Here is a 26900-nt window from a genome sequence, read left to right on the forward strand (position 1 = left end):
CGCCGCGAACTTAGTGATGGCATGCTCAAGGAAACAACAGATACAACAAAGGACGCTGACACCAATAACTATGACAATGACTCACATCATCCAAACGGAACACTCATTGAGCACAACAGCAACAACGAAAACAACATGCAGCGCTCAAGAACAACAGCGAAAACAACGGAAACAAGCATGACAAAAACAACAACAAGAACGACAACAATAAGAACGACAACGAAAACGAACAAGACAGAAATGACAACAATGAAAAAACGATGTGTACAACATGGTACAACTCTGCAAATGAGGGACACTGTTACTGCTCAGCTCAGTACAATGACATACCATGGCAGGACGATACATCTTACCAATTCACATTTGCTGCACGACAACAGGCAACCTGGCTTTCAGGACAGATGCCATCAAGAATTGCTACCATAAGCAGCGAAAAAAACAGACACAGACTCCAAATCAGTCAATGAGGTGATTTGAACACTTGAACACCTCCTGATGACCAAACACCAGGACACTGACGGCATTCACAAGGGAATGACAACGTTACCATTGACACTTCTATACCATGATGTGGAGATGCCGGCGTTGGACTGGGGTGAGCACAGTACGAAGTCTTACAACACCAGGTTAAAGTCCAACAGGTTTGTTTCGATGTCACTAGCTTTCGGAGCGCTGCTCCTTCCTCAGGTGAATGAAGAGGTCTGTTCCAGAAACACATATATAGACAAATTCAAAGATGCCAAACAATGCTAGGAATGCGAGCATTAGCAGGTGATTAAATCTTTACAGATCCAGAGATGGGGCAACCCCAGGTTAAAGAGGTGTGAATTGTCTCAAGCCAGGACAGTTGGTAGGATTTCGCAGGCCAGATGGTGGGGGATGAATGTAATGTGACATGAATCCCAGGTCCCGGTTGAGGCCGCACTCATGTGTGCGGAACTTGGCTATAAGTTTCTGCTCGGCGATTCTGCGTTGTCGCGGGTCCTGAAGGCCGCCTTGGAGAACGCTTACCCGGAGATCAGAGGCTGAATGCCCTTGACTGCTGAAGTGTTCCCCGACTGGAAGGGAACATTCCTGCCTGGTGATTGTTGCGCGATGTCCGTTCATTCGTTGTCGCAGCGTCTGCATGGTCTCGCCAATGTACCACGCTTCGGGACATCCTTTCCTGCAGCGTATGAGGTAGACAACGTTGGCCGAGTCGCACGAGTATGTACCGCGTACCTTCTATACCAGACCATATAAATTCATGAACTTTGGACTCATAACTTTTATTTTGTATTGTCTTATCCTCAAAGTTATTGCAACTACGATTTGGTCTGGTATCATATTGGATAGTCATCACAGTTATCATGACTTGTACATAGCATCACTTGTCTACCTAGTTTGTTCAATTTTCTTTTAACACTGTACAGAAAATATGTCACATGAAAAAAGGGGGGGATGTGGTGATATATATCACTGTGTACACAAAGGGTTAATGCACATGCACTACACCTAGCTAGACACTAGAGGGAGCACCAGAGACATGACACACAGACATTCAACCAATAGGTCAGTAAGATAGGACACGACCAATGGGCATTCACGATACACATAGAGGTCACACTACCACAGGAGGGCATTACACCAACCCATATAAAAGGACACATCACACATGCTCAGTCTCTTTCCAGTGGAGACGCTCAATGAGTACAGACACAGGGTTGATTGAACATCACACCCACCACGTGGATTGTAGCAGACTGGTTCATCAGTCTGAGTAGCTATAGCAGGATTAGCAGTAGCATTGAATCCAAGTAGGAGAACTGTTAATAGTTTAATAAACGTGTTAAAGCTATCTCCAAGTCTGAACCTTCCTTTGTCAGAGTACACATCATGGCAGCAGCTTATGCTATGTCAAGAGAATAACAAAACAGAGCCTTCCTGCGCCTCCTGCGGAGGAGGTTGTCGGAGCTGGTTCTGTGCGAGCCGGACATGGAGGTGGTCCTCTCGGCTTACGCTGATGATTGCTCCTCATGTTCACTGACCCAGGTAACCTGTGGAGGATGCGAGAGTGCCAGTCTGTGTACTCCGCCACGTCTTCTGCTAGGATCAACTGGGCTAAATGTTCCGGACTCCTGGTCGGTCCGTGGCGGATGGACTCCCTCCCAGAGGAGCTCAGGCCCTTCAGCTGGAGCCGGACTAACATCCTCTACTTGGGAGTCCATCTTTGCCCGGCAGAAGCCTAGCCGGCGAACTGGCAGGAGCTGGAGACCAAGGTCACCACTCGCCTGGGACGCTGGACAGGACAGGACTGCTCCCACAGGGGTCAAGTTCTCATCATAAACCAGCTGATTGCCTCCATGCTGTGGTACCGGCTGGTCACTTTGACCCCTCCCCCTGACTTTGTCACACGCATCCACAGAACCCTGCTTCAGTTCATCTGGGACAAAGGATTGCACTGGATCGCTGCGGAGGTCTTGAGTCTCCCGATTGCGGAGTGCGATTTGGCGCTGGTGTGCCTTCGCACCCAGGTCACGACTTTCCGCCTTCAGACTCTGCAGCAATATCTGTACGTTGAGCCTCCTCCACGATGGTGTGCCCTGGCGACGTATTTCTTCCGCCAGGTGCACGGCCTGAACTACGACGTGCAGCTCCTGTTCGTTGACCGGAATGGTTTTCGGAACTCTTTGTTGGTTCTGCCCATCTTGTACCAGGACCTTCTCAAAGTCTGGAACATGGTCGCCACGCACCGCAGCTCTCCCCCGTCAGGAGTAGTGGCTATCATAAGGAAGCCGCTGCTCGGGAATCCGCACTTCCGCCAATATCCATTCAGGTGGCTGGCGGAGTGGAGGGCTGTGGATGCTGGGGTGACCAGAATCGGGGACATGCTGGGTGGCGGAGGGGCGGGCTGGATGACACCCTACGGGCTAGCCAGGCGTGGAGCGGTGTCAGTCCGGTGCACGGTCAATGCTATCCAAGCCTCAAAACGGTCGTGCTCGGCCCCGTGGGCACACTTGGACTCGAGATGGCGCGGTTGTGCGGTGGCATCCCGTCTGAGTGGAAGCCTGCTCGGAGGCAATTCCACATTGGTCCCAAACCCCGGAACCCCCCCCCGGGTGCTGGTGCCCCACAGCCCCAGCCGCCTCGCGGAAATACCATTTGTGCCTTTTCGCACTGCGCGGATGGATTTCCTATACGACCTGCTGTTGCACACCTTCCACCTGCTTGTCCTCGCCCGCCGTCCGGCGGCGGAGGTCCCGACTGGAGGTCCTTCTCCGGAGGTGTCCTCCCCATAAAACTAGAGGACCTAGGGTGGAGGGTGCTGCGCATGGCAGTGCCGTGCAACCATCGTTTAAATCACTTCACGGCTTTGCCAGAGACCTGCCATGTTTGCAGCCTGGTGGAGACCGTGGAGCACGTTTATGTTGTCTGTCCTAGGCTGCACACTCCTTTTTTGTTTTCTTGACAGCGTTGTTGTTGAGGTTTTCTTTGCACTTCAGCCCCACGCTCCTGATCTACGGACATCCGGTGTGGAGGGGGGCGGGGAGCGTGGAGGGCCTCCTCGTGAACCTGCTCCTGGGCCTGGCCAAACTTGCCATTTATAGGTCCAGGCAGAGGGCGACTGAGGGGGTCGTCCAGCCTGACTGTCTGCCTATCTTCCGCGGCCTCGTTCGCGGCCGGGTGTCCCTGGAGCAGGAGCATGCGGTGTCCACGGGCACACTCGAGGGCTTCCGTGCTCAGTCGGCACCACAGGGGTTGGATTGCCTTATCGACCCCGATTTTCACACTTTAATTTGACGGGTTTTCGATAAGTTTTTGTTTCATAAGAACATAAGAACTAGGAGCAGGAGTAGGCCATCTGGCCCCTCGAGCCTGATCCACCATTCAATGAGTTCATGGTTGATCTTTCGTGGACTCAGCTCCACTTTCCGGCCCGAACACCATAACCCTTAATCCCTTTATTCTTCATTTACTCATCTTAGTGTCGTCTGCAAACTTGGACACATTGGTCCCCAACTCCAAATCATCTATGTAAATTGTGAACAATTGTGGGCCCAACACTGATCCCTGAGGGACACCACTAGCTACTGATTGGCAACCAGAGAAACACCCATTTATCCCCACTCTTTGCTTTCTATTAATTAACCAATCCTCTATCCATGCTACTACTTTCCCCTTAATGCCATGCATCTTTATCTGATGCAGCAACCTTTTGTGTGGCACCTTGTCAAAAGGCTTTCTGGAAATCCAGATATACCACATCCATTGGCTCCCCGTTATCTACCGCACTGGTAATGTCCTCAAAAGATTCCACTAAATTAGTTAGGCACGACCTTCCCTTTATGATCCCATGCTGCGTCTGCCCAATGGGACAATTTCCTTTCTCGTTCTTTTTGGGCTATGCTCCACTTGTTGTTTTGGGGCACTCCCCTCTTTTGTTTTATCCATCAGTTACTTTATGTTCTGTTGATTGGTTGTCACACCCAGCATCACCCCAGTGTCAGTGGCGGATGCTGGATTAACTCCTGTACGTATAGATAAACGTACAGGACATCAATTCACGAAAAAAAAGACAAAACACATTAAAAAATATATTTTCTTTGTTAAATTAGAGTAGTAAGACCATATAAAAGGTCTAAACCAAACAGCAACTTTTACGTTGATTAACTAAATAAAAGAAAGACTGTACTTTAGATAAAAATGAACCCTTAATATCCCTCAGTCACCAAACTCTCACTATCGCACTCAAATGCACCCAAATTCAGCACTCAGTGCAAACAAAAAAGTTATCGCAAATCCACCTAACCTGCACAGCTTTGGACTGTGTGAGGAAACCGGAGCATCCGGAGGAAACCCACACACACACGGAGAGAACGTGGAGACTCCGCCACAGACAGTGACCTAAGCCGGGAATCAAACCAGGGACCCTGGAGCTGTGAAGCAACTGTGCTAACCATTGTGCTACCATGCTGCCCTCAGTATCTGCCAGACTGGACCGTAGCTGGTGGTAAGAGAACAACAAAAAACCTACCTGATTTTGCCCTCACTAATCTACCTATCACTACTGCATCTGTCAATGGCAGTATTGATAAAAGTGATCATTGCAGGACTCTTGTGGAGACCAGGTCCTGTGTTCACACTGAGGACACCTTCCATTGTGTTTGTGGCACTACCACCGTGTTACATGGGATCAATTCAGAACAGATTTGCAGCTCAAAACTGGGCATCCATGAGGTGTTCAGGGTTACCAGCAGCAGCAGAGTTGCATTCAACCACAATCTTTAATCTCTTGGCCTGGTATATCCCTCACTCTATCATTAGCATCAAGCCAGGGGGCCAACACTTGTTCAATGAGGAGTGCAAGAGAGCCTGTCAGGAGCAGCCCAAGGAATATGTAAAATGAGGTGTTAACCTGGTGATGCTGCAACACAATGCTATATGCACACTAAACAGTGGAATCAGTATACTATAGACAGACTTAAGTGATCCACAACCAACGGATCAGATCAAAGCTCTGCAGTCCCGTTACATCAAGTTGTGAATTAAACAACTAATGGGAGGTAGAAGTTCCACAAACATACCCGTCCTCAGTGGCAGATCCCAGCACATCAGTGCAAAAGACAAGTCTAAATAAAACATTTGCCACCACTTTCGGCTAAAAGTGCAGACTGGGTCATCCATCTTGGCCTCCGAACTTCCGGGTGTGGCGATGACCAGCTGAGTCGCACGTTTCGGCAGCTCCCTGTGAAACGGACTTTTGGGCTCTTGATAGGAGCCCCAACGGCAATTTTGACGGCTAAAAACACTGTGCGGTAAACCAGAAGGGAATCCCCCCTGGATACGGATGGAAAAAGGAGGAGAGAGTGGCCAGATTGCAGTGGATCCTTTAGAACAGCGGCAAGGAAGGCAAGCAAAAACCAAGATGGCGTCGGAAGGTGGAAGTTTAACATGGGGCCCTGAACAACAAGAGTTCTTGAAATGCTGTGTGGAAGAGATCAAAAAGGAAATGAAGAAAGAGCTGTTGGCCCCGATACTACAGGCGATCGAAGGGCTAAAGGAGGAACAAAAGACCCAGGAGCGGGAGCTTCGGGTCGTGAAGGCAAAGGCAGCCGAGAATGAGGACGATATACAGGGCCTGGTGGTGAAGACGGAGACGCAGGAGGCACATCAGAAACGATGTGTGGAAAGGTTGGAGGCACTGGAAAACAACGCAAGGAGGAACAACCTGAGGATTCTTGGTCTTCCTGAAGGTGTGGAGGGAGCGGACGTCGGGGCATATGTGAGCACGATGCTGCACTCGTTAATGGGAGCGGAGGCCCCGGCGGGTCCGTTGGAGGTGGAGGGAGCATACCGAGTGATGGCGCGAGGACCGAGAGCAGGAGAAATTCCCAGAGCCATAGTGGTGAGATTCCTCCGTTTTAAGGATAGAGAAATGGTCCTTAGATGGGCGAAGAAAACTCGGAGCAGTAAATGGGAGAACGCGGTGATCCGCGTTTATCAAGACTGGAGTGCGGAGGTGGCGAGAAGGAGGGCGAGCTTTAATCGGGCCAAGGCGGTGCTTCATAAAAAGAAGATAAAATTTGGAATGCTGCAACCGGCAAGACTGTGGGTCACATATCGAGGGAGGCACCACTACTTTGAGACGGCGGATGAAGCGTGGACTTTTATTGTGGAAGAAAAACTGGAATGAGCGGGTTATTAAAAAGAACGTTCGAACAAAGTGGTGGGGCGAATGTGGGGGGCAAAGAGGGGTTTTATGTACTAATCCTGCGATGTGGTAACTTTTCTCTCTCCCACAGGTGGTGATGGGGGGAGGAGGGGAGGTGGAGGAGATGGGGCGTTGGCCATTGGGGGCGGGGCCAAGGGAGAAGCGCGGGCTTGGTTCCCGCGCTATGATAATCATGGCGGGAATAGAGAAGCAGGAAGGAGGGGGCGTCGCACGGTGCGAGCCGAGGTCACGGGGGGAAGCCGAGGTCAGCCAGAGTTTGCTGACTTCTGGGAGCAACATGGGGGGAGTAATTACGCTAGCGGGGGATCTAGCGGGGGGGGTGGGAGGGGGGAATTACTGGGTTGCTGCTGCTGGGGAGAGGGGGGAGCTGGTATGGGAGAGGATGGGCGGGGGGGCACCGCCTGGGGGAGATACAGCTGCGTGGGAACCGGGTGAGGAGCTGGAAAAAGGTGATGGCTAATCGACAAGGCGGGGGGGGGTAGGAAGCCCCCCAACTCGGCTGATCACGTGGAACGTGAGAGGGCTGAACGGGCCGATAAAGAGGGCACGGGTACTCGCACACCTTAAGAAACTTAAGGCAGATGTGGTTATGTTACAGGAAACGCACCTGAAACTGATAGACCAGGTTAGGCTACGCAAAGGATGGGTGGGGCAGGTGTTCCATTCGGGGCTAGATGCGAAAAACAGGGGGGTGGCTATATTAGTGGGGAAGCGGGTAATGTTCGAGGCAAAGACTATAGTGGCGGATAACGGGGGCAGATACGTGATGGTGAGTGGCAAACTACAGGGGGAGACGGTGGTTTTGGTAAACGTATATGCCCCGAACTGGGATGATGCCAATTTTATGAGGCGGATGCTAGGACGCATTCCGGACCTGGAGATGGGAAAGCTGATAATGGGGGGAGATTTTAATACGGTGTTGGAACCAGGGCTGGATAGGTCGAAGTCCAGGACTGGAAGGAGGCCGGCAGCAGCCAAGGTGCTTAAAGATTTTATGGAGCAGATGGGAGGTGTAGACCCGTGGAGATTTAGCAGACCTAGGAGTAAGGAGTTCTCGTTTTTCTCCTATGTCCATAAAGCTACTCGCGAATAGACTTTTTTGTGCTGGGTAGGGCATTGATCCCGAAGGTGAGGGGAACGGAGTATACGGCTATAGCCATTTCGGATCACGCTCCACACTGGGTGGACTTGGAGACAGGGGAGGAAACAGGAGGGCGCCCACCCTGGAGAATGGACATGGGACTAATGGCAGATGAGGGGGGGTGTCTAAGGGTGAGGGGGTGCATTGAAAAGTACTTGGAACTCAATGATAATGGGGAGGTCCAGGTGGGAGTGGTCTGGGAGGCGTTGAAGGCGGTGGTTAGAGGGGAGCTGATATCAATAAGGGCACATAAAGGGAAGCAGGAGAGTAAGGAACGGGAGCGGTTGCTGCAAGAACTTTTGAGGGTGGACAGACAATATGCGGAAGCACCGGAGGAGGGACTGTACAGGGAAAGGCAAAGGCTACATGTAGAATTTGACTTGCTGACTACAGGCACTGCAGAGGCACAATGGAGGAAGGCACAGGGTGTACAGTACGAATATGGGGAGAAGGCGAGCAGGTTGCTGGCACACCAATTGAGGAAAAGGGGAGCAGCGAGGGAAATAGGGGGAGTGAGGGATGAGGAAGGAGAGATGGAGCGGGGAGCGGAGAGAGTGAATGGAGTGTTCAAGACATTTTATAAAAAATTATATGAAGCTCAACCCCCGGATGGGAGGGAGAGAATGATGGGCTTCTTGGATCGGCTGGAATTTCCCAAGGTGGAAGAGCAGGAAAGGGTGGGACTGGGAGCACAGATCGAGGTAGAAGAAGTGGTGAAAGGAATTAGGAGCATGCAGGCGGGAAAGGCCCCGGGACCGGATGGATTCCCAGTCGAATTCTATAGAAAATATGTGGACTTGCTCGCCCCGGTACTGACGAGGACCTTTAATGAGGCAAAGGAAAGGGGACAACTGCCCCCGACTATGTCTGAAGCAACGATATCGCTTCTCTTAAAGAAGGAAAAGGACCCGCTACAATGCGGGTCCTATAGACCTATTTCCCTCCTAAATGTAGATGCCAAGGTCCTGGCCAAGGTAATGGCAATGAGAATAGAGGAATGTGTCCCGGGGGTGGTCCACGAGGACCAAACTGGGTTTGTGAAGGGGAGACAGCTGAACACGAATATACGGAGGTTGTTAGGGGTAATGATGATGGCCCCACCAGAGGGAGAAACGGAGATAGTAGTGGCGATGGATGCCGAGAAAGCATTTGATAGAGTGGAGTGGGATTATTTGTGGGAGGTGTTGAGGAGATTTGGTTTTGGGGAGGGGTATGTTAGATGGGTGCAGCTGTTGTATAGGGCCCCAGTGGCGAGCGTGGTCACGAATGGACGGGGATCTGCATATTTTCAGCTCCATAGAGGGACAAGGCAGGGATGCCCTCTGTCCCCATTATTGTTTGCACTGGCGATTGAGCCCCTGGCGATAGCGTTGAGGGGTTCCAAGAAGTGGAGGGGAGTACTTAGGGGAGGAGAAGAGCACCGGGTATCTTTGTATGCGGACGATTTGCTACTATACGTGGCGGACCCGGCGGAGGGGATGCCAGAAATAATGCGGATACTTGGGGAGTTTGGGGATTTTTCAGGGTATAAATTGAACATGGGGAAAAGTGAGTTGTTTGTGGTGCATCCAGGGGAGCAGAGTAGAGAAATAGAGGACCTACCGCTGAGGAAGGTAACAAGGGACTTTCGTTACCTGGGGATCCAGATAGCTAAGAATTGGGGCACATTGCATAGGTTAAATTTAACGCGGTTGGTGGAACAGATGGAGGAGGATTTCAAGAGATGGGATATGGTATCCCTGTCAATGGCAGGGAGGGTGCAGGCGGTTAAGATGGTGGTCCTCCCCAGATTCCTCTTTGTGTTTCAGTGCCTCCCGGTGGTGATCACGAAGGCTTTTTTTAAAAGGATTGAAAAGAGCATCATGGGTTTTGTGTGGGCCGGGAAGACCCCGAGAGTGAGGAAGGGATTCTTACAGCGTAGCAGGGATAGGGGGGGCTGGCACTACCGAGCCTAAGTGAGTATTATTGGGCCGCTAATATTTCAATGGTGAGTAAGTGGATGGGAGAGGAGGAGGGAGCGGCGTGAAAGAGATTAGAGAGGGCGTCCTGTAGGGGGACTAGCCTACAGGCTATGGTGACAGCCCCATTGCCGTTCTCACCGAGGAACTACACCACAAGCCCGGTGGTGGTGGCTACACTGAAGATTTGGGGACAGTGGAGACGGCATAGGGGAAAGACTGGAGCCTTGGGGGGGTCCCCGATAAGAAACAACCATAGGTTTGCCCCGGGGGGAATGGATGGGGGATATGGAATGTGGCAAAGAGCAGGAATAACGCAACTGAAAGATCTGTTTGTGGATGGGAAGTTCGCGAGTCTGGGAGCGCTGACCGAGAAATATGGGTTGCCCCAAGGGAATGCATTCAGGTATATGCAACTGAGGGCTTTTGCGAGGCAACAGGTGAGGGAATTCCCGCAGCTCCCGACACAAGAGGTGCAGGACAGAGTGATCTCAAAGACATGGGTGGGGGATGGTAAGGTGTCAGATATATATAGGGAAATGAGGGACGAAGGGGAGACTATGGTAGATGAACTAAAAGGGAAATGGGAAGAAGAGCTGGGGGAGGAGATCGAGGAGGGGCTGTGGGCAGATGCCCTAAGCAGGGTAAACTCGTCGTCCTCGTGTGCCAGGCTAAGCCTGATTCAGTTTAAGGTATTACACAGGGCACATATGACTGGAGCACGGCTCAGTAAATTTTTTGGGGTGGAGGATAGGTGTGCGAGGTGCTCGAGAAGCCCAGCGAATCATACCCATATGTTTTGGTCATGCCCGGCACTACAGAGGTTTTGGATGGGGGTGACAAAGGTGCTTTCAAAAGTAGTAGGAGTCCGGGTCGAACCAAGCTGGGGGTTGGCTATATTTGGGGTTGCACAAGAGCCGGGAGTGCAGGAGGCGAGAGAGGCCGATGTTTTGGCCTTTGCGTCCCTAGTAGCCCGGCGCAGGATATTGCTAATGTGGAAAGAAGCCAAGCCCCCGGGGGTGGAGACCTGGATAAATGACATGGCGGGATTTATAAAGCTAGAGCGGATTAAGTTCGTCCTAAGGGGGTCGGCTCAAGGGTTCACCAGGCGGTGGCAACCGTTCGTCGAATACCTCGCAGAAAGACAGACGGAATGGGAAAAAGAAGGCAGCAGCAGCAGCCCAGGATCGGGGGGGGGGGGGGGGGGGGGAGGGGGGGGGGAGAAACCAGAAGGACTCTCAGGGTTGTTAATATATACTGTATAGTATGTATAGGTCGTTGCTACAGATAATTATATATTGGACTGTTAAATTATATTTTTGGAGAGTGTTACTTGTGACAAGGCAGTTGCCAATTAGGGCTAGTTTTCATTTTTGTTATTTATTATTTATTCATTTTTTGTTTATAAAATAGGTCATTGTTATTTGTGTTGTTATAATATTGTGTAAAGGATGCACAATGTACTGTGTTGGTTGACCAAAAATTTTCAATAAAATATTTAATAAAAAAAAAAAATCCATCTTGGCCTCCTCCGGAGGTCCCCAGAATAACAGATTCCTGGCTTCAGCCAATTTGACTCATTCCACTTGAGATTACGAAAAGGCTGAACTCACTGGACACAGCAAAGGCTATGGGCCCTGACATCATCCTGGCTGTAGTACAGAGGACTTGTGCTCCAGAATTAGCTGTGGCCGTAACCAAGATGTTTCAGCATAGATACAACAGTGCAGGCACTGATAATATGAAAAATCTGTCCACAAAAAGCGGGACAAATCCAATTTGGCCACTTATCAGTTTTCCCTCAATCATCGGCAAAGCAATGAAAGGTGTTGTTAATAGTGCTAACAATTTCTCGCTAATAACCTGTTCATCGATGCTCAGTTTGGTTCCCCAGGACCATTCAGCTCCAGATCCCATTACAATCTTGGCCCAAACATGGACAAAAGAGCTGAGTTCCAAAAGTAAGGTAAGAATGACTCCCCTTGACATCAAGGCAGCATTTGACCAAGTGTGACATCAAGGAGCGCCAGTAAAATTGAAGTCAAAAGGAATCAGGGTGAAAACTCTCCACTTATTGGAATCATAGCTAGCACAAAGGAAGACAGTTGTGGTTGTTGAAGGTCAATCATCTCAGCCACATGACATCATTCAGGAGTTCCTCGGAGTAGTGTTCTAAGCCCAACCATCTTCAGCTGCTACATAAGTAACCTTCTTTCCATCATGAAGTCAGAAGTGGGGTGTTCAGTACCATTCGTGACTCCCCAGATACTGAGGCAATCCATGTCCATATTCAGCACAACCTGGACAATATTAATGCTTGGGCTGATAAATGGCAAGCAACATTTGTGTCACACATGTGCCGGGCAATGACCATGTTCAACAAGAATCTAACCATCTCCCCTGAATATTCATTGGCATTATCGTCGTTGAATCCCCCACTTTCAACATCTTGCGGATTACCATTGACCAGAATTGGACCAACCAGATAAATAATGTGGCTACAAGGGCAGGCCAGACACTGGGAATTGTACACCAAATCACTCACCTTTGCACCCCATAAAACCTGCCCAACATCTACAGGCCACAAATCAGCAGTGTGGTGGAATACATCCCACTTGGCTGGATTAGTACTGCTTCAGCAACACTCAAAAAGTTCAGCACCATTCAGGACAAAGTAGCATACTTCATTGACACTCCACCTGCCACCTTAAACAATCACTGCCTTTGCCACAAGTGTGCAATGGCAGCAGTGGCACCATCTACAAACTCAGAATATCTGCCACTTGGAGGAATGGGGGCAGCAGCCACGTGAGAATACCACCAGTTGCAGGTGCCCTTTCAAGTCATAAACTACCCTAAATTGGAAGTATATTGCCATTCTTTAACTGTTGCTGGGTTAAAATCCTGGAATTCCCTCCCTCACAGCATTGTGGAAGTACCTACACCACTTTTACTGCAGTGGTTAAAGGCGGCGGCTTTCCATCATCTTCCCAAAGGCTAATAGGGATGGCCAACAAATGTTGGCCTTGCCAGCGATGCCCACATCCCGTAAACAAATAAAAAACATAACCTACTTCTTTGAGGTGTTATGGGCGAGGCGTTTTCAGAACCCCAAAATGTATCATGGAGTTCAACGAACCTCCCCCTTTAATGTATTTGTTGCTTTTCCTAGCACACGGCTAGTTCCCTAGGTGGACACATGGGTTTTTAAACACAAAACACTGTTTATTCCATGAACTCAACTTAACATCTTAAATAAACATTGGATCTCTTAACACCCCTTACTGCAAAGATAACTACGAAAATATTACAACAGTAAATAATTCCTCAAAATGTTCCTTCAAACTTCCAAGAGACTTAACACCTTTAAACAGAATCACATCAGGTTAAAGGCTTTACTATTATGAGTTTAAATCACCCAAATAATCCAGAGATAGTCTTTCATGGCAGAGATCACCACAAATCCAGCTCACTGCAAAACACAGACACTCCCCAAGCTCTTCTCCTCCAAACTGCAGCTCTCTGGAAACACACAGACACACACAAACTGTGTTTTCAAACTCAAACTTCAAAAATGGCTGACCTAAAACCCAGCTCCACCCACAGTCTGACATCACTGCATTTTCTTAAAGGTATATTGTGTAAACATCCATTTCTTAAAGGCACTCTCGCATGACACCTCCCCCCCCCCCGCCAAGAAAAAAAACCCATCAACTGCAAGATGGTTTCATTTTTCATTCTTGCATCATCCACTAAGAAATGTACACAGTAAATATAACCTTTTCGTTTTTTTTTCAAAAACACACGCAAACAGGTCAAATAATATAGTTCATTTGTCTTTGTTCTTCTTCCTCCAACCAAAATCCTTCTCGATTGACAGTCTCTTTCAACAAAGTTTCTGCACGATCCATCCATTCCTCTACGCCTCGGCATTTCTCTTTAGAATCAGATACTTTAGTTCAATCTGACCACAGAGTTCCTTACAATTCTCCAATACAGGAACATTGGTGATCACAGCTTTCAGGCAGTCAAATGCCTGTTGAAAGTCCGCTGTCCAGTGAATTTATTTACGTTTCTTCAGCAATTCCATCAGTGGAGTAATCACGCCACAAAACTTTTGTACAACTGTTTGATCAAATCCACTCATGCTAAGAAATCGAATTATTTCCCTTTGTCTTGAGGGTATTGGAAACTCTGCAAGGAAAGTGATTCGGGCTTCTCCAAATTCACTTTCAGCTAGGTTCATCACCAAACCCTCCGCCTGAAGTCGATCGAAGAACTCCATACGATGTTTAAAATGTTCTTTCCACATCTGGAAGTTGAAAATAAAAGCAGATTGTCCCACTTTCTCAATGCAATCCTTCAAACGTGGGATAGGATACGAGTCCGTTCTTGGAACTGCATTCACCTTTTGATAGTCCACACACAACCGTTGGGTACCGTCTGGTTTAGGTACCATCACTATGGGTGAGCTCCATTGGCTGCAACCCACTTCAATTATGCAATTTTTAAGCATACTCTCAATCTCTCTGTTAACCTGTGCCAATTTTAAAGGATTAAGTCTATATGCATGTTGTTTGATAGGAACAGCATTTCCCACATCTACATCATGTGTAGCCATTTTAGTACTTCCCAATTTATCTCTACAAACTTGCCCAAGTGATATCAATAACTCTTTCAGGTCAGTTTGTTTTTCCTCTAGAAGGTAACTTAACAATTCATCCCAATTGTTAAGAACATCCTCATTTTTCAATTTAATTTGAGGTATGTCAAATTCAGTCATCTGGATTTGGTTCGTCACTTTGAGTTAGAATCATTAAAACCTCCTTTATTTCTCCTTCGCTTTCAAAGTACCTTTTAAGCATATTCACATGACACACTTGGTGAGTCTTCCTTCCATCTGGTGTTTTTACCACATAATTCACCTCATTTAATTTCCTTTCAATCTGATACGGTCCACAAAACCTAGCTTTTAAAGGCTCACCTACCACTGGTAACAAAACTAAAACTTTATCTCCACTGGCAAAACTACAAACTTTGGATTTCTTGTCCGCTACCCGTTTCATCACTTTTTGTGCAACTTTCAAATGTTTATTTTTTAAAATAATTTTTATTAAAGGTTTTCATAAAATATCAATAACAAAATGAGAAAGAAAAAAGAACCCAACAGGGTTAAGTACAAAACACAATCTAAAAAAGCAACCCCCCAAACCCCTCCCCCCTGTACATAAATAATAAATTAAAATTAACACCCCGACTTAACACATCAGGTGTATACACCCCCTCAGACCCTCCAGTGCAAATAACATAAACAAAAATAAAGTAACCCCCCCCCACCCTGCCCCCCGAGCTGCTGCTGCCATTGACCAATGTCTAGCGTTCTGCCAGAAAGTCTAAGAACGGTTGCCACCGCCTAAAGAACCCTTGTACCGACCCTCTCAAGGCAAATTTCACCCTCTCCAATTTAATGAACCCCGCCATATCGCTGATCCAGGAATCCACGCTTGGGGGCCTCGCATCTTTCCACTGAAGGAGAATCCTTCGCCGGGCTACCAGGGACGCAAAGGCCAGAATTCCGGCCTCTTTCGCCTCCTGCACTCCCGGCTCCTCTGCCACCCCAAGTATTGCGAGCCCCCAGCCCGGTCTGACCCTGGATCCTACCACCCTCGACACCGTCCTCGCTACGCCCTTCCAAAATTCCTCCAGCGCTGGGCATGCCCAGAACATATGGGTGTGATTTGCTGGGCTCCCTGAGCACCGAACACACCTGTCCTCACCCCCAAAGAACCTGCTCATCCTTGTCCCGGTCATGTGTGCCCTGTGCAGCACCTTAAACTGTATGAGGCTGAACCTCGCGCACGAAGAGGAAGAATTCACCCTCCCTCGGGCATCTGCCCACGTCCCCTCCTCGATCTCCTCTCCCAACTCCTCCTCCCACTTACATTTCAACTCCACCACCGAGGCCTCCTCCTCCTCCTGCATCACCTGGGAAGTTTCCGAGATCTTCCCCACTCCCACCCACCCCCCCCGAGATCACCCTGTCCTGTACTGTGTGTGGCAGTAGCCGCGGGAATTCCACCACCTGCCGTCTGGCAAACGCCCTTACCTGTAAGTACCTGAAGGTGTTCCCCGGGGGGAGCCCGTACTTCTCCTCCAGCTCACCCAAGTTCGCGAACTTCCCGTCCGCAAACAGGTCCCTCAACTTTTGTATCCCTGCCCTGTGCCACCCCAAAAACCCTCCACCTGTTCTTCCTGGGGTGAACTGGTGGTTCCCCCGTAATGGGGTCCACGCCGAGGCCCCAACTTCCCCCCATGCCGCCTCCACTGCCCCCAAGTTTTGAGGGCTGCCACCACCGCCGGGCTCGTGGTATACCTCCTTGGAGGGAGCGGCAGCGGCGCCGTTGCCAGCGTTCCCAGATTCGTACCGACTCCAGTCTCTTCCATGCAGCCCCCTCCCCCTCCATCACCCACTTGCGCACCATCGTCACATTGGCGGCCCAGTAGTACCCACAGAGGTTGGGCAGCGCCAGCCCCCCCTGCTATCTCTACTCCGCTCCAGGAACACCCTTCTCACCCTCGGAGTCCCTCGCGCCCACACAAAACCCATTATACTCCTGTTAACCCCTCTGAAAAAACCCTTGGGGATAAACACGGGGAGGCACTGGAACAGGAACACAAACCTTGGGAGCACCGTCATTTTGATTGACTGCACCCTACCCGCCAAGGACAGCGGCAATGCGTCCCACCTCTTGAACTCCTCCTCCACTTGCTCCACCAGCCTTGTAAAGTTAAGCCTATGCAGGGCCCCCCAGCTCCTGGCTACCTGGACCCCCAAATATCTGAAGCTCCTCTCCGCCCTTTTTAGTGGGAGCTCGCCAATCCCCCTCTCCTGGTCCCCTAGCTGAACTACGAACAGCTCCCTCTTCCCCATATTGAGCTTGTACCCCGAAAAGTCCCCGAATTCTCTAAGGATCCTCATTACCTCTGGCATTCCTCCCACCGGGTCCGCCACATACAGCAGCAGGTCATCCGCATAAAGCGACACCCTATGCTCCTCCCCACCCTGCACCAACCCCCTCCAGTTCCTCGACTCTCTCAGTGCCATAGCCAGGGGTTCAATCGCCAGTGCGAAGAGCAGGGGGCACAGGGGACACCCCTGTCTCGTCCCTCGTTGCAACCGAAAGTACTCGGACCTCCTCCTATCTGTGGCCACACTCGCCATCGGGACCTCATACAACAGCCTAACCCACCTGACAAACCCCTCCCCAAACTCGAATCTCTTCAGCACCTCCCACAGGTACCCTCACTCTATCCTATCGAAGGCTTTCTCAGCGTCCATCGCCACCACTATCTCCGCCTCCGCCTCCCCCTCGCCAGCATCATGATAACGTTCAGAAGCCTCCGCGCAACCTTCAAATGTTGTCTAGCCATTTCACCTGCTCTATTTAATCGTTCCCTAAAATTTGACATGTAATCCAATAGTGTAATTTCCGATTTCTCACCCACCAATTTTTCCTAATCAATTTAAGTGGTCCTCTTACCTCATGACCAAAAATTAGTTCAAAGGGACTAAATTTGGTGGACTCATTAGGTGCATCCCTAATTGCAAACAATACGAATGGAATTCTTTTATCCCAATCCTTTGGATAACCTTGACAATACGCCCTCAACATTGTCTTTAATGTCTGATGCCACCTTTCTAACGCTCCCTGCGAATCTGGATGGTACGCAGTTGATTTAAATTGTTTTATTCCTAAGCTATCCATAACTTCTTTGAATAACTTTGAAGTAAAATTTGATCGTTGATCCGTTTGCATTTCTGTGGGTAGTCCATATCGAGTAAAGAACCTGTAATATTACGTACTGGAATGGCCTCTGGAAACCTAGTAGACACATCCATTATAGTCAAAAGATATTGATTCCCACTTTTTGTTATAGGAAGGGTCCTACACAATCAATTATGACCCTCGTAAAAGGTTCCTCAAATGCTGAAATGGGTATTAAGGGCACTGGTTTTATCACTGCTTGAGGTTTCTTTATTCCCAAATGACCTCACACTGGTACCTCATGTGCAACTCACAACACCTCCTTTCTATACCCTACCGGCAATACTACTTGATGAACTTCTGCCCACTTTTCATCCGCCTGCATATGTAAAGGTCTCCATTTTCTCATCAAGACATCATTTTTCGGTAATAACACTCTGGTATACTCTCAGATCCTCTTCCGTATATGCTTTCTGATATATCCGTTCTATTTCAACATCTTTCTGTTGTAACTCCGCCAATTTTCCTGAACTAAAAATATCCGCCTCATCCTCCACCTGTTCTTGTTCTTTTTCAACCATCTGATCAAAAATAGTTTCTGATAATTGCACTTCAACGTCATCTTCACTCTTTGATTTCTCCTCTTGTCTTAACCTGTGACTTTGCGACCTTGTTACTACACAATCCGGAAACATCCCAGGATATTCGTCCTTCAACCCTTCAGTTGTCTGATTTTCCACTGGCTTATCAACCACAGTAGGCATCACTCCCACCTGCGATCCAGCTATATCATTACCCAAGATAAACTGTATTCCTGGAGAAGATAGTTTATCTGTTACTCCTACTACCACTTCACCACTCTTCACTGGACTTTCCAACCTTACCTTATGTAATGGAACGCTACTCCTCTCACCCTGAATTCCACATATCACCACCTTTTCTGGCAATATTCTTCCCAAACTACATAATTCCTCATCTCTTACCATTAAAGATTGACTAGCCCCTGTATCTCTTAAAATTGTGACTTCTTTACCTGCTCATCCTGATACACGAGTAAACTTTACCCACACAAGTAAATTCTTTAAATACATCTGGCACCTTCTGAACAATTACTTCTTCAACAGGCTGTACAATCGTTTGCACCTCCTTCGCTTCCCTTGGGCTTTCCTATACCACTCTAACAAACCCCACTGTCTTATCCTGTTTTACCACATCATCCTTCCCTGTGCTTTTCTTCAACCTCCAATACTGTGACTTTACATGGCCTAGTTTATTACAGTGAAAACATTTGAAACTTTTCATTTCTTCTCCACCCTCCTGGATTTCTTTTTTAATCTGAGGTACACTCTCTTTATTGTCTCCCATCAGATCACCTTTACCCTTACCACTTGAGTATTTCTCATGTCCCCAGTTTCTATCCCTCACCGGCTGAAACTGATGTCTGAATCCAATCTTTGATTTATGAACTAATTCATAATCATCTGCCATTTACGCTGCTAATCTCGCAGTTTTAACCCTCTGTTCTTCCATATCAGTTCTCACTACATCAGAAATTTAATTTTTAAACTCTCCAAAAGTATAATTTCTCTGAGAGCTTCATACGTTTGGTCTATTTTCAAAGCCCTTAGCCACCTATCAAAATTACTCTGTTTGAGCCTTTCAAACTCCATGTATGTTTGACCAAATTCTTTCCTTAAATTTCTAAACCTTTGTCTGTAAGCTTCAGGCACTAGCTAATATGCACTTCAGATGGATTTCTTCACCTCCTCAAACGTTCCAGATACCTCTTCTGTTAGTGATGCAAACACTTCACTAGCCCTACCTACCAGCTTTGTTTGAATCAGTAATACCCACATGTCCTGTGGCCATTGCATTTGTTTAGCTAGCTTCTCAAATGAAATGAAAAAGGCTTCTACCTCCTTCTCGTCAAACCTTGGCAATGCTTGGACATATTTAAATAGATCTCCACCTCGTCTTCGACTATGACGCTCTGTCTCATTATCCTCATCCATCTCCTCCAACTGTATGTGTCCCTTTGCGCCTGCCAATTTTAACTGATTTTCATGTTTCAGAGCCATTTTCCGAAGTTCAAACTCTCTCTCTTTTTCCCTTTCCTCTCTTTCTCTTTCTTTGTTTTTTTCTGCTCTCTCCTTTTCTTTTTCCTCTCTATTTCTTTCTCTTTCTTTTTCCGCTCTCTCTCTTTCGTATTCAAGCCGCTGTAATTCTTTCTCATGTTCCATTTGTTTAATTTGCAACTGAATTTTTGCCACTTCCCTTGAGTCAAACTCTATCTCAGGCAACTTTAAATGCTTAACCACCGCCATAATTACCTCATCTTTTCACATTTTGCCAGGTACTGTTAACTGCAATGTTTTTGCCAGACCCAACAGTCTGCTTTTCGTCTCTATCCGTAAAGTACTGCGTGTGACAGTCTGCACCCCCCAAAACTTCTGAGCCTCTGAAAGAGCCATTGTCCACAACACACTCCCCACTTAAACTAAAATACCACACCGGAAAAGCAACAATCCTTCACTGTCTTTAAGTTCACAAAAGCCAATCCAATAGATCGACTTTTATCCCAGACGAGCCCCCAATTGTTATGGGCGAGGCGTTTTCAGAACCCCAAAATGTATCATGGAGTTCAACCAACCTCCCCCTTTAATGTATTTGTTGCTTTTCCTAGCACACAGCTTGTTCCCTAGGTGTGGGATTACAATTATGGACACGTGGGTTTTTAAACACAAAACAATGTTTATTCCATGAACTCAACTTAACATCTTAAATAAACATTGGATCTCTTAACACCCCTTACTTCAAAGATAACTACGAAAATATTACAACAGTAAATAATTCCTCAAAATGTTCCTTCAAACTTCCAAGAGACTTAACACCTTTAAATAGAATCACATCAGGTTAAAGGCTTAACTATTATGAGTTTAAATCACTCAAATGATCGAGAGATAGTCTTTCATGGCAGAGATCACCGCAAATCCAGCTCACTGCAAAACACAGACACTCCCCAAGCTCTTTTCCTCCAAACTGAAGTTCTCTGGAAACACACAATCACACACAAGCTGCTTTTTCAAATTGCAGCTCTCTGGAAACACATAGACACACACAAGCTGCTTTTTCACTGCAGCTCTCTGGAAACACACACACACACACAAACTGCTTTTTCAAACTCAAACTTCAAAAATGACTGACCTAAAACCCAGCTCCACCCACACTCTAACATCACTGCATTTTCTTAAAGGTATATTGCGTAAACATCCATTTCTTAAAGGCGCTCTCACATGACAGAAGAAAGAAGGCGACCAAGTCACATTTCTGAAAAGCCAAATTTGTTTGCACATTATACTGCTGATACAGTAATTGTATCGTGCTCATGTTTTCCTCAATGACTACTTCTAAAATGATTCAAATTTGTGAAATAACTATCTCAAAGGAAGGAACAAGAAAAAGAAGGCCATCCACAAGTAAGATCTTGTGGGCAATTTTCATGTCACTACTAACCCACTTACATTTAAAAATGGGGCCGTGGGAGAACCAACATCAAGCAATTGGTTATGCAGACTTATCGCTGTAGTGGTGGCTGTCTTAGGTTTTGGGGCAAAATTCAATTCTAGCAAAAGCTCCCATCAGGATGAGGTAGGAGGCTCACAGATGAATGAAAATAGGGGTCAAGGGCTCATATTGACATTTTCAGCTTTGCCAACCTGACTGTGGCCAGTGCTTGATTGTGCTCACCAACCAAGGGCATAGCCACTTTCAACAATAAAAAGATTCTCAGCTGTAATCAGGGAAAGCAAAATGGGGCATTTGGAGATAGTTTTTTGACAGCTGTTTGTGGGTTGTACACCTTAGAGGAATTCAAATTTTATGCGGTTGCTGTTGTAGGTTATGCACACATGTTTTCTGCTGTTGTAAAGTACACTTTTTTATTCCCAACACGAATCCATCCCCCCCATAAGGTGTTGTTGGGGGTCTTTCACACTCAGTTGCCTTACCCAGTGATCTGCCATGAGATTGGCAAGCTGCCTACGAGAAAACATCTTTTACACTGGTAGGCCATCAACTGCATTACAAATCGATCCCACACTGATTCTTCTGGGCAGACTTTGCATACGCCGACAATCCAAATAACACAAAAATGAAAAATCCTGCCCCTTTGCATCTAAGAATGCCACCATACTGCATGAGAAATTAACGTAACTATTTAAAAATTAAATATATGCAAGTGTATGTCATACATGCAGTGAAATTTTCTCATTGTTTATCGGTTACAGAATTTATAACACATTTATGTACATATGCTGGGAAATGCCTCAGAGCTGTCCCATCCTGCCACCACTACTGCATCAGAACAGCCCTAGAATTTTCAGGCCCCATCATAGTCGGAACAGAGGCAGTCAGGGTCCAGCACAGGCTGGTCTGCCTGTTTCCCATTCCATTCCCAGAGTCAGCCAGGTATTGGGGTAGATCTGTGGGCTCCTGACAATATGTCCCACATATAGGAAATATCATGTTCTTATGATGAGGTAAATAAAGAAAAAAAACCTCCTTATACCGTAGCTTTAGATACTTTGGACTGACTTTTAATTGTGTCTACCTGTTCAAGAGCGAAGATGTGTTGATTGAAGTAAAATTGGATCTGTTCATTGGCAATGTTGATACATAGTTGTTCAAAGGAGTTCTTCTTGAAGTTCTCAAATCCAAAGATGTCCAGAATCCCAACATTCATTCCAGTTTCAGTATTGCTAATGAAAATTTAATTTCAAAAGATTATAAAGCAAAACCTAAAAAGAAAATTATCCAGCAATGATCTTTATCATGGTTAGCAAGGACCAGTGTAGCTAAAAGCTGGATTTCCCCTTCAAAAACTAGATATTAGCAACGTGTAAATTTTTTGTGAGACTACAAAATATTTAGTGATTTCATTATCCATCCATTCGTCTTTGCATAATTAATAGACATGCAAGCTTGGATCTCAGGAAAGAAAATAATGGTAGGTTCTGACTTTTTCAAAATAATATTGATATAAAATTTGCTATCACTGATAAAGCCAGCTGCTATAAGACATGCAGGTGTCAACGGGTGATAATTTTGCTCCCATGTTTCCTTTTCTTCTGTGGGAAGACAGCTGGGTTCTGCCCAGCATCACTCCATAGTGATGCCGCTGAGGCTAGAAACTCAATGGAAAGGGGAATCGAAATCATGTTGCACCTTTGACCTTGCTTCACCGTGCTACCCAGTTACAATCATGAAAGCAACAAAAACTGGAATAATTTTAAATGTTCAAACTGTTATGTACAACTCACAATAGTCCATATTATCCTAAAGTACATTAATATATTGTCCATGCTGCACGGCATTAGTGGATATCTACATTTATTTTGTGTCCCTAAAGGATGAAGTGTAAGAATAGCTATTTACTTCAGTAATTGGGTTACAGCTAATTTATCTTCAATAATAATAATAATCGCTTATTGTCACAAATAGGCTTCAATGAAGTTACTGTGAAAAGCCCCTAGTCGCCACATTCCAGCGCCTGTTTGGGGAGGCCGGTACAGGAATCGAACCCACGCTGCTGGTCTTGTTCTGCATTACAAGCCAGCTGTTTAGCCCACTGTGCTTTGCACAAATAATATTAAAGGAATACAGTCTTTATGATAAAAGATGTATACACAAATGAGAAAAGGCTTGGGAAGCATGAAATGCAATGACATAAATCTTTAAAACAAATAATTATGTATGTCTCTTGATTCTAACATTACCATGACAAGAGCAATGAACAGCTTCTTGCCTTCTCAAAACAAAGACATTTTCCCAAAATATTTTTGTGTGATGACGGTGCCCCTTTGTAGTGAACTGACAATTATTTGGTTTGCAGTCTTTCTAGTTTATTCACTTACCATACACTTTTATCAGGCTGGAGAAGTATATTGATGCGGTTTACAATCCAGCTGAATAGTCTTCCATACAAGGCTTTTGACATAGCATCTCGAACATCAGATGCTTCATCGACTGTATTGGAACGAATAATAGTTTCTCCCCGTGTCACAACACAGTGAGAGGTAAGTGCTTCCTGAAACTCTTCAGAACCAATACTAAGCAGAGCTGAAGCTGTAAGAAAACATTTTTGAAGTGTTATCTTCTGAGCAAACTCATCAACTGTAACTATATCAGATGCAACTGATATGTAATTGACAACTACAAATTATAATCTTAAAATTGACTAATGCAACTTGTGTACACATAATTTTGATGTGCTATAATAGGTACACCAGCAAAATTACTTTTTTTTAAAAATTTGTCCATGGGATGTGGGCATCACTGGGTGGGCCAGCATTTATTGCCCATCCCCAGGGCAATTAAGTGTCACCCACATTGCTGTGGATCTAGAGTCACATGTAGGCCAGACCAGGTAAGGACGACAGATTTCCTTCCCTCAAGGACATTGGTGAACCAGATGCGTTTTTACGACAATTGACAATGGTTTCATGGTCACCTTTTTTATTGAATTCAAATTTCACTATTTGCCATGATGGGATTTTGTAGCCACCTAAAATGGCTGATTCCCGATTAATTTGGCCAAAACCCGATTTAAAATGGCTAACCGAAAAGGCTGATGGGAAAAGCAGCCAACAGGACACAAACGGACAGCTGCAGACAGAATAGCGTATTCGGCCCTGGGGAAGTCGGCCCAGATCGATACCTACGACTATTAGCAGCACATCAACACAGACATCTGCAGTTTAATCGGCTATCCCTGGGAACAATTGCAACATATTAGCAATTGAATGCCGGGCCAGACCTCTTGGCGCCTGCAGTGGCCGAAACAAAGACAGGTGAACGACCACCCCCCGATCGAGGAATCGCCCCATTATTGGAGCATATCGAACCCAGTGATTGGGAACAAGGGTCAAGGGCCACCCCGAGAGGCGCCTGCGCCCTATAAATTGAGGGGCCGAGTTCAGATCTCGCTCTCTCTCCCTTCTTCTCCTGCTCGCAACCTTCGCAAGAACATCGACCAGAAACAGTAAGTCTGACTCCAGCGATCGCTACCCGATAGAGATTCCTAGCCATCGACCCGTATCAGCCTTTTGAATCCCGCAGGCCAGATCCAATTCGATAAACCATTTGTTTCCCTGACCTGGTGGGCCATCCCCAAAAGTTAAGTATTGGCCAGTAGTGGTAGGTAGTGAAATAGTAAGTAATTATTGTGTAAGTATCTATTGCTGTACATAATAAATGACCGTTGATTTCAATCTTACTAAGCGGTGTGCTGACTTATTAATCATAACTCGAGCTTGAACCACGTGGCGGTATCAGAAAGATACCTGGCGACTCGTGAGCAAAGGTGACATAATCAGAGCTAATAAAACTAAGGCTAAAAAGAGCAACAATTTGAACCTGGGGCAATTGTTCTGCTAACCCACTAATACTACTAAGACCTACGAATGGTTCTGGGATTTTGACAAGCTTTCTGATAACGGAATTTTCTAGTCTTTTTTACCAAACTGTTGTTTCAGGCCCCCAACCCCCACCACTGTCTGCTCAGGTAAGAAAATCCCTTGCAATTTACAACAATCTATTTTTGCCATTTCCATGGTTATGGGGACATTGCTGGTCTCCTCCCATGTCAGTTTATTGACTTTATTCATAAGCTCGGCCTAGATTTCTTACCAACCCCCATGAACTTGTTTCTACAGTTGATTTTTATGTTTGCACCGCAACCACAGTTATGAGAAAGTTTATTTAATTTGAGGGTAATTTTAAAAATTCTTTCAAATTGTTGGCTAGGCCAGCATTTATTTATTTATTTATTAATACTTTAATCAGGCATTTTCATAAAAACAAACCAAAGCTGAAGTAAAATTATACAACATTATAAATAATCAAACTCCACTCCCCCCACCCCCTGCTCCCCATCATACCCCCTCCTCCCATCTTGCCTTCCCCATTTTAACCCCCTTTTGCTGACCCCTCAAACCTCCTTAAAGAAGCCAATGAACGGCTTCCCCCTCCAATCCCTGCACCAACTCCTCATCCACTCTGGGAAACTGCAGCCCGTTCAGGAATTGCTGCATTCCCTACCCTGGCCGGGGGCTCCATCTCATACAATCTCTTGGTCACAAACAGGTCACCAACACTGGAAGTGGTGCAACTCTATTTTATTATCAGGTTAACTATATTAACATACTTGAACTGTGGGTAAATGCAATACCAGCTTTAACTGTTGACCCTTGCCTAGTCCGAACCAGGTGATGCACTCAGCACATGGTGAATGTCTGTGTTGCAGGCTGTGAGCTCTATGCTCCGAGCTGGCTGCTACTCGAATGAGCGGAAACTCTCCTGTCCCCTGTCTTTATAGTGCGTGTGCTCTCACTGGTGATTGGCTGTGGTGTTGTGTATGCTGATTGGTCCCACTGCATGTCCATCAGTATGTGTGTGTGTGTGTCTGCACCATGATATACTGGTGTATATTATGACATCCCCCCTTTTATATAAAGAATATGTGCCTGCGTGACAATAAATATCGTGTAGTGAATGTACCTGACTATGTGTGTGCGTGTTATTTACATGACTATGTTCATGAGGCTAATCTATTTACACGGGAAGGTGCCTGGTGCCAAGAAATAGGGTATCACACCAACAACGAAATGAACATTATATACAAACTACTGGAACGATGAAACAGGATAACAGAACAGATCAAAGAGTCCAACATCGTAAAACTCCTAAGTCAAGTCTCTGAGGTGGGTGACGAATTCTGGCTGATCGCCACAAGGGTGGGTCAGGAGCCACCGGCTGAGGAATGGGCTGGGCCACGGCAGAGTGAGGATGATGCAGAGTATTTGGAATCTCCACATAGTCCAGGTTGGGGACAACAGAAGGGTGTGGCACCGGTGGAGGATCACGTAGCGAGCGTGGAACGAGACGAAGGGCACACCGATTGCGGTGGCGAATGGAACCATCTGGCAGACGAACCAGGAACGAGCGGGAAGACATCTGCCGAAGAACCACAGCAGTTGCAGACCAGCCACCCTCCGGAAGATGGATGCGGACATTGTCATCCGGCGCCAGAGCAGGGAGATCAGTCGCCCGAGCGTCATGCGCCGCATGGTGTTGTGCACGAGACTGTTGCATCCGCTGAAGGACCGGAACGTGGTCGAGGTCTGGGATGTGAATGGATGGCACCGTGGTCCTGAGGGTGCGACCCATGAGCAGCTGGGCTGGCGACAGGCCCGTGGAGAGTGGGGTCGAACGATAGGCCAGCAAGGCGAGGTAGAAGTCGGATCCTGCATCGGCAGCCTTGCAGA

At 46.9% G+C, this 26900-nt stretch overlaps 1 protein-coding gene across 9 annotated transcripts in view; it reads right to left on the minus strand.

Moving 5' to 3' along the window:
- myo3b (myosin IIIB) overlaps positions 1-26900 on the minus strand; it is a 1137435-nt gene that overhangs the window by 662413 nt on the left and 448122 nt on the right. For all 9 annotated transcript variants that reach the window (XM_072475849.1, XM_072475846.1, XM_072475848.1 and 6 more), the window contains 2 exons: positions 23490-23700; positions 22187-22334 (listed from right to left, as the gene is read on the minus strand). In XM_072475849.1, coding sequence (XP_072331950.1) covers positions 22187-22334; positions 23490-23700 — 359 coding nt within the window. The remainder of the gene's footprint in view (positions 1-22186; positions 22335-23489; positions 23701-26900) is intronic.

This window comes from Scyliorhinus torazame, chromosome 2 (assembly GCF_047496885.1).
Source record: "Scyliorhinus torazame isolate Kashiwa2021f chromosome 2, sScyTor2.1, whole genome shotgun sequence".
Lineage (NCBI taxonomy): Eukaryota > Metazoa > Chordata > Chondrichthyes > Carcharhiniformes > Scyliorhinidae > Scyliorhinus > Scyliorhinus torazame.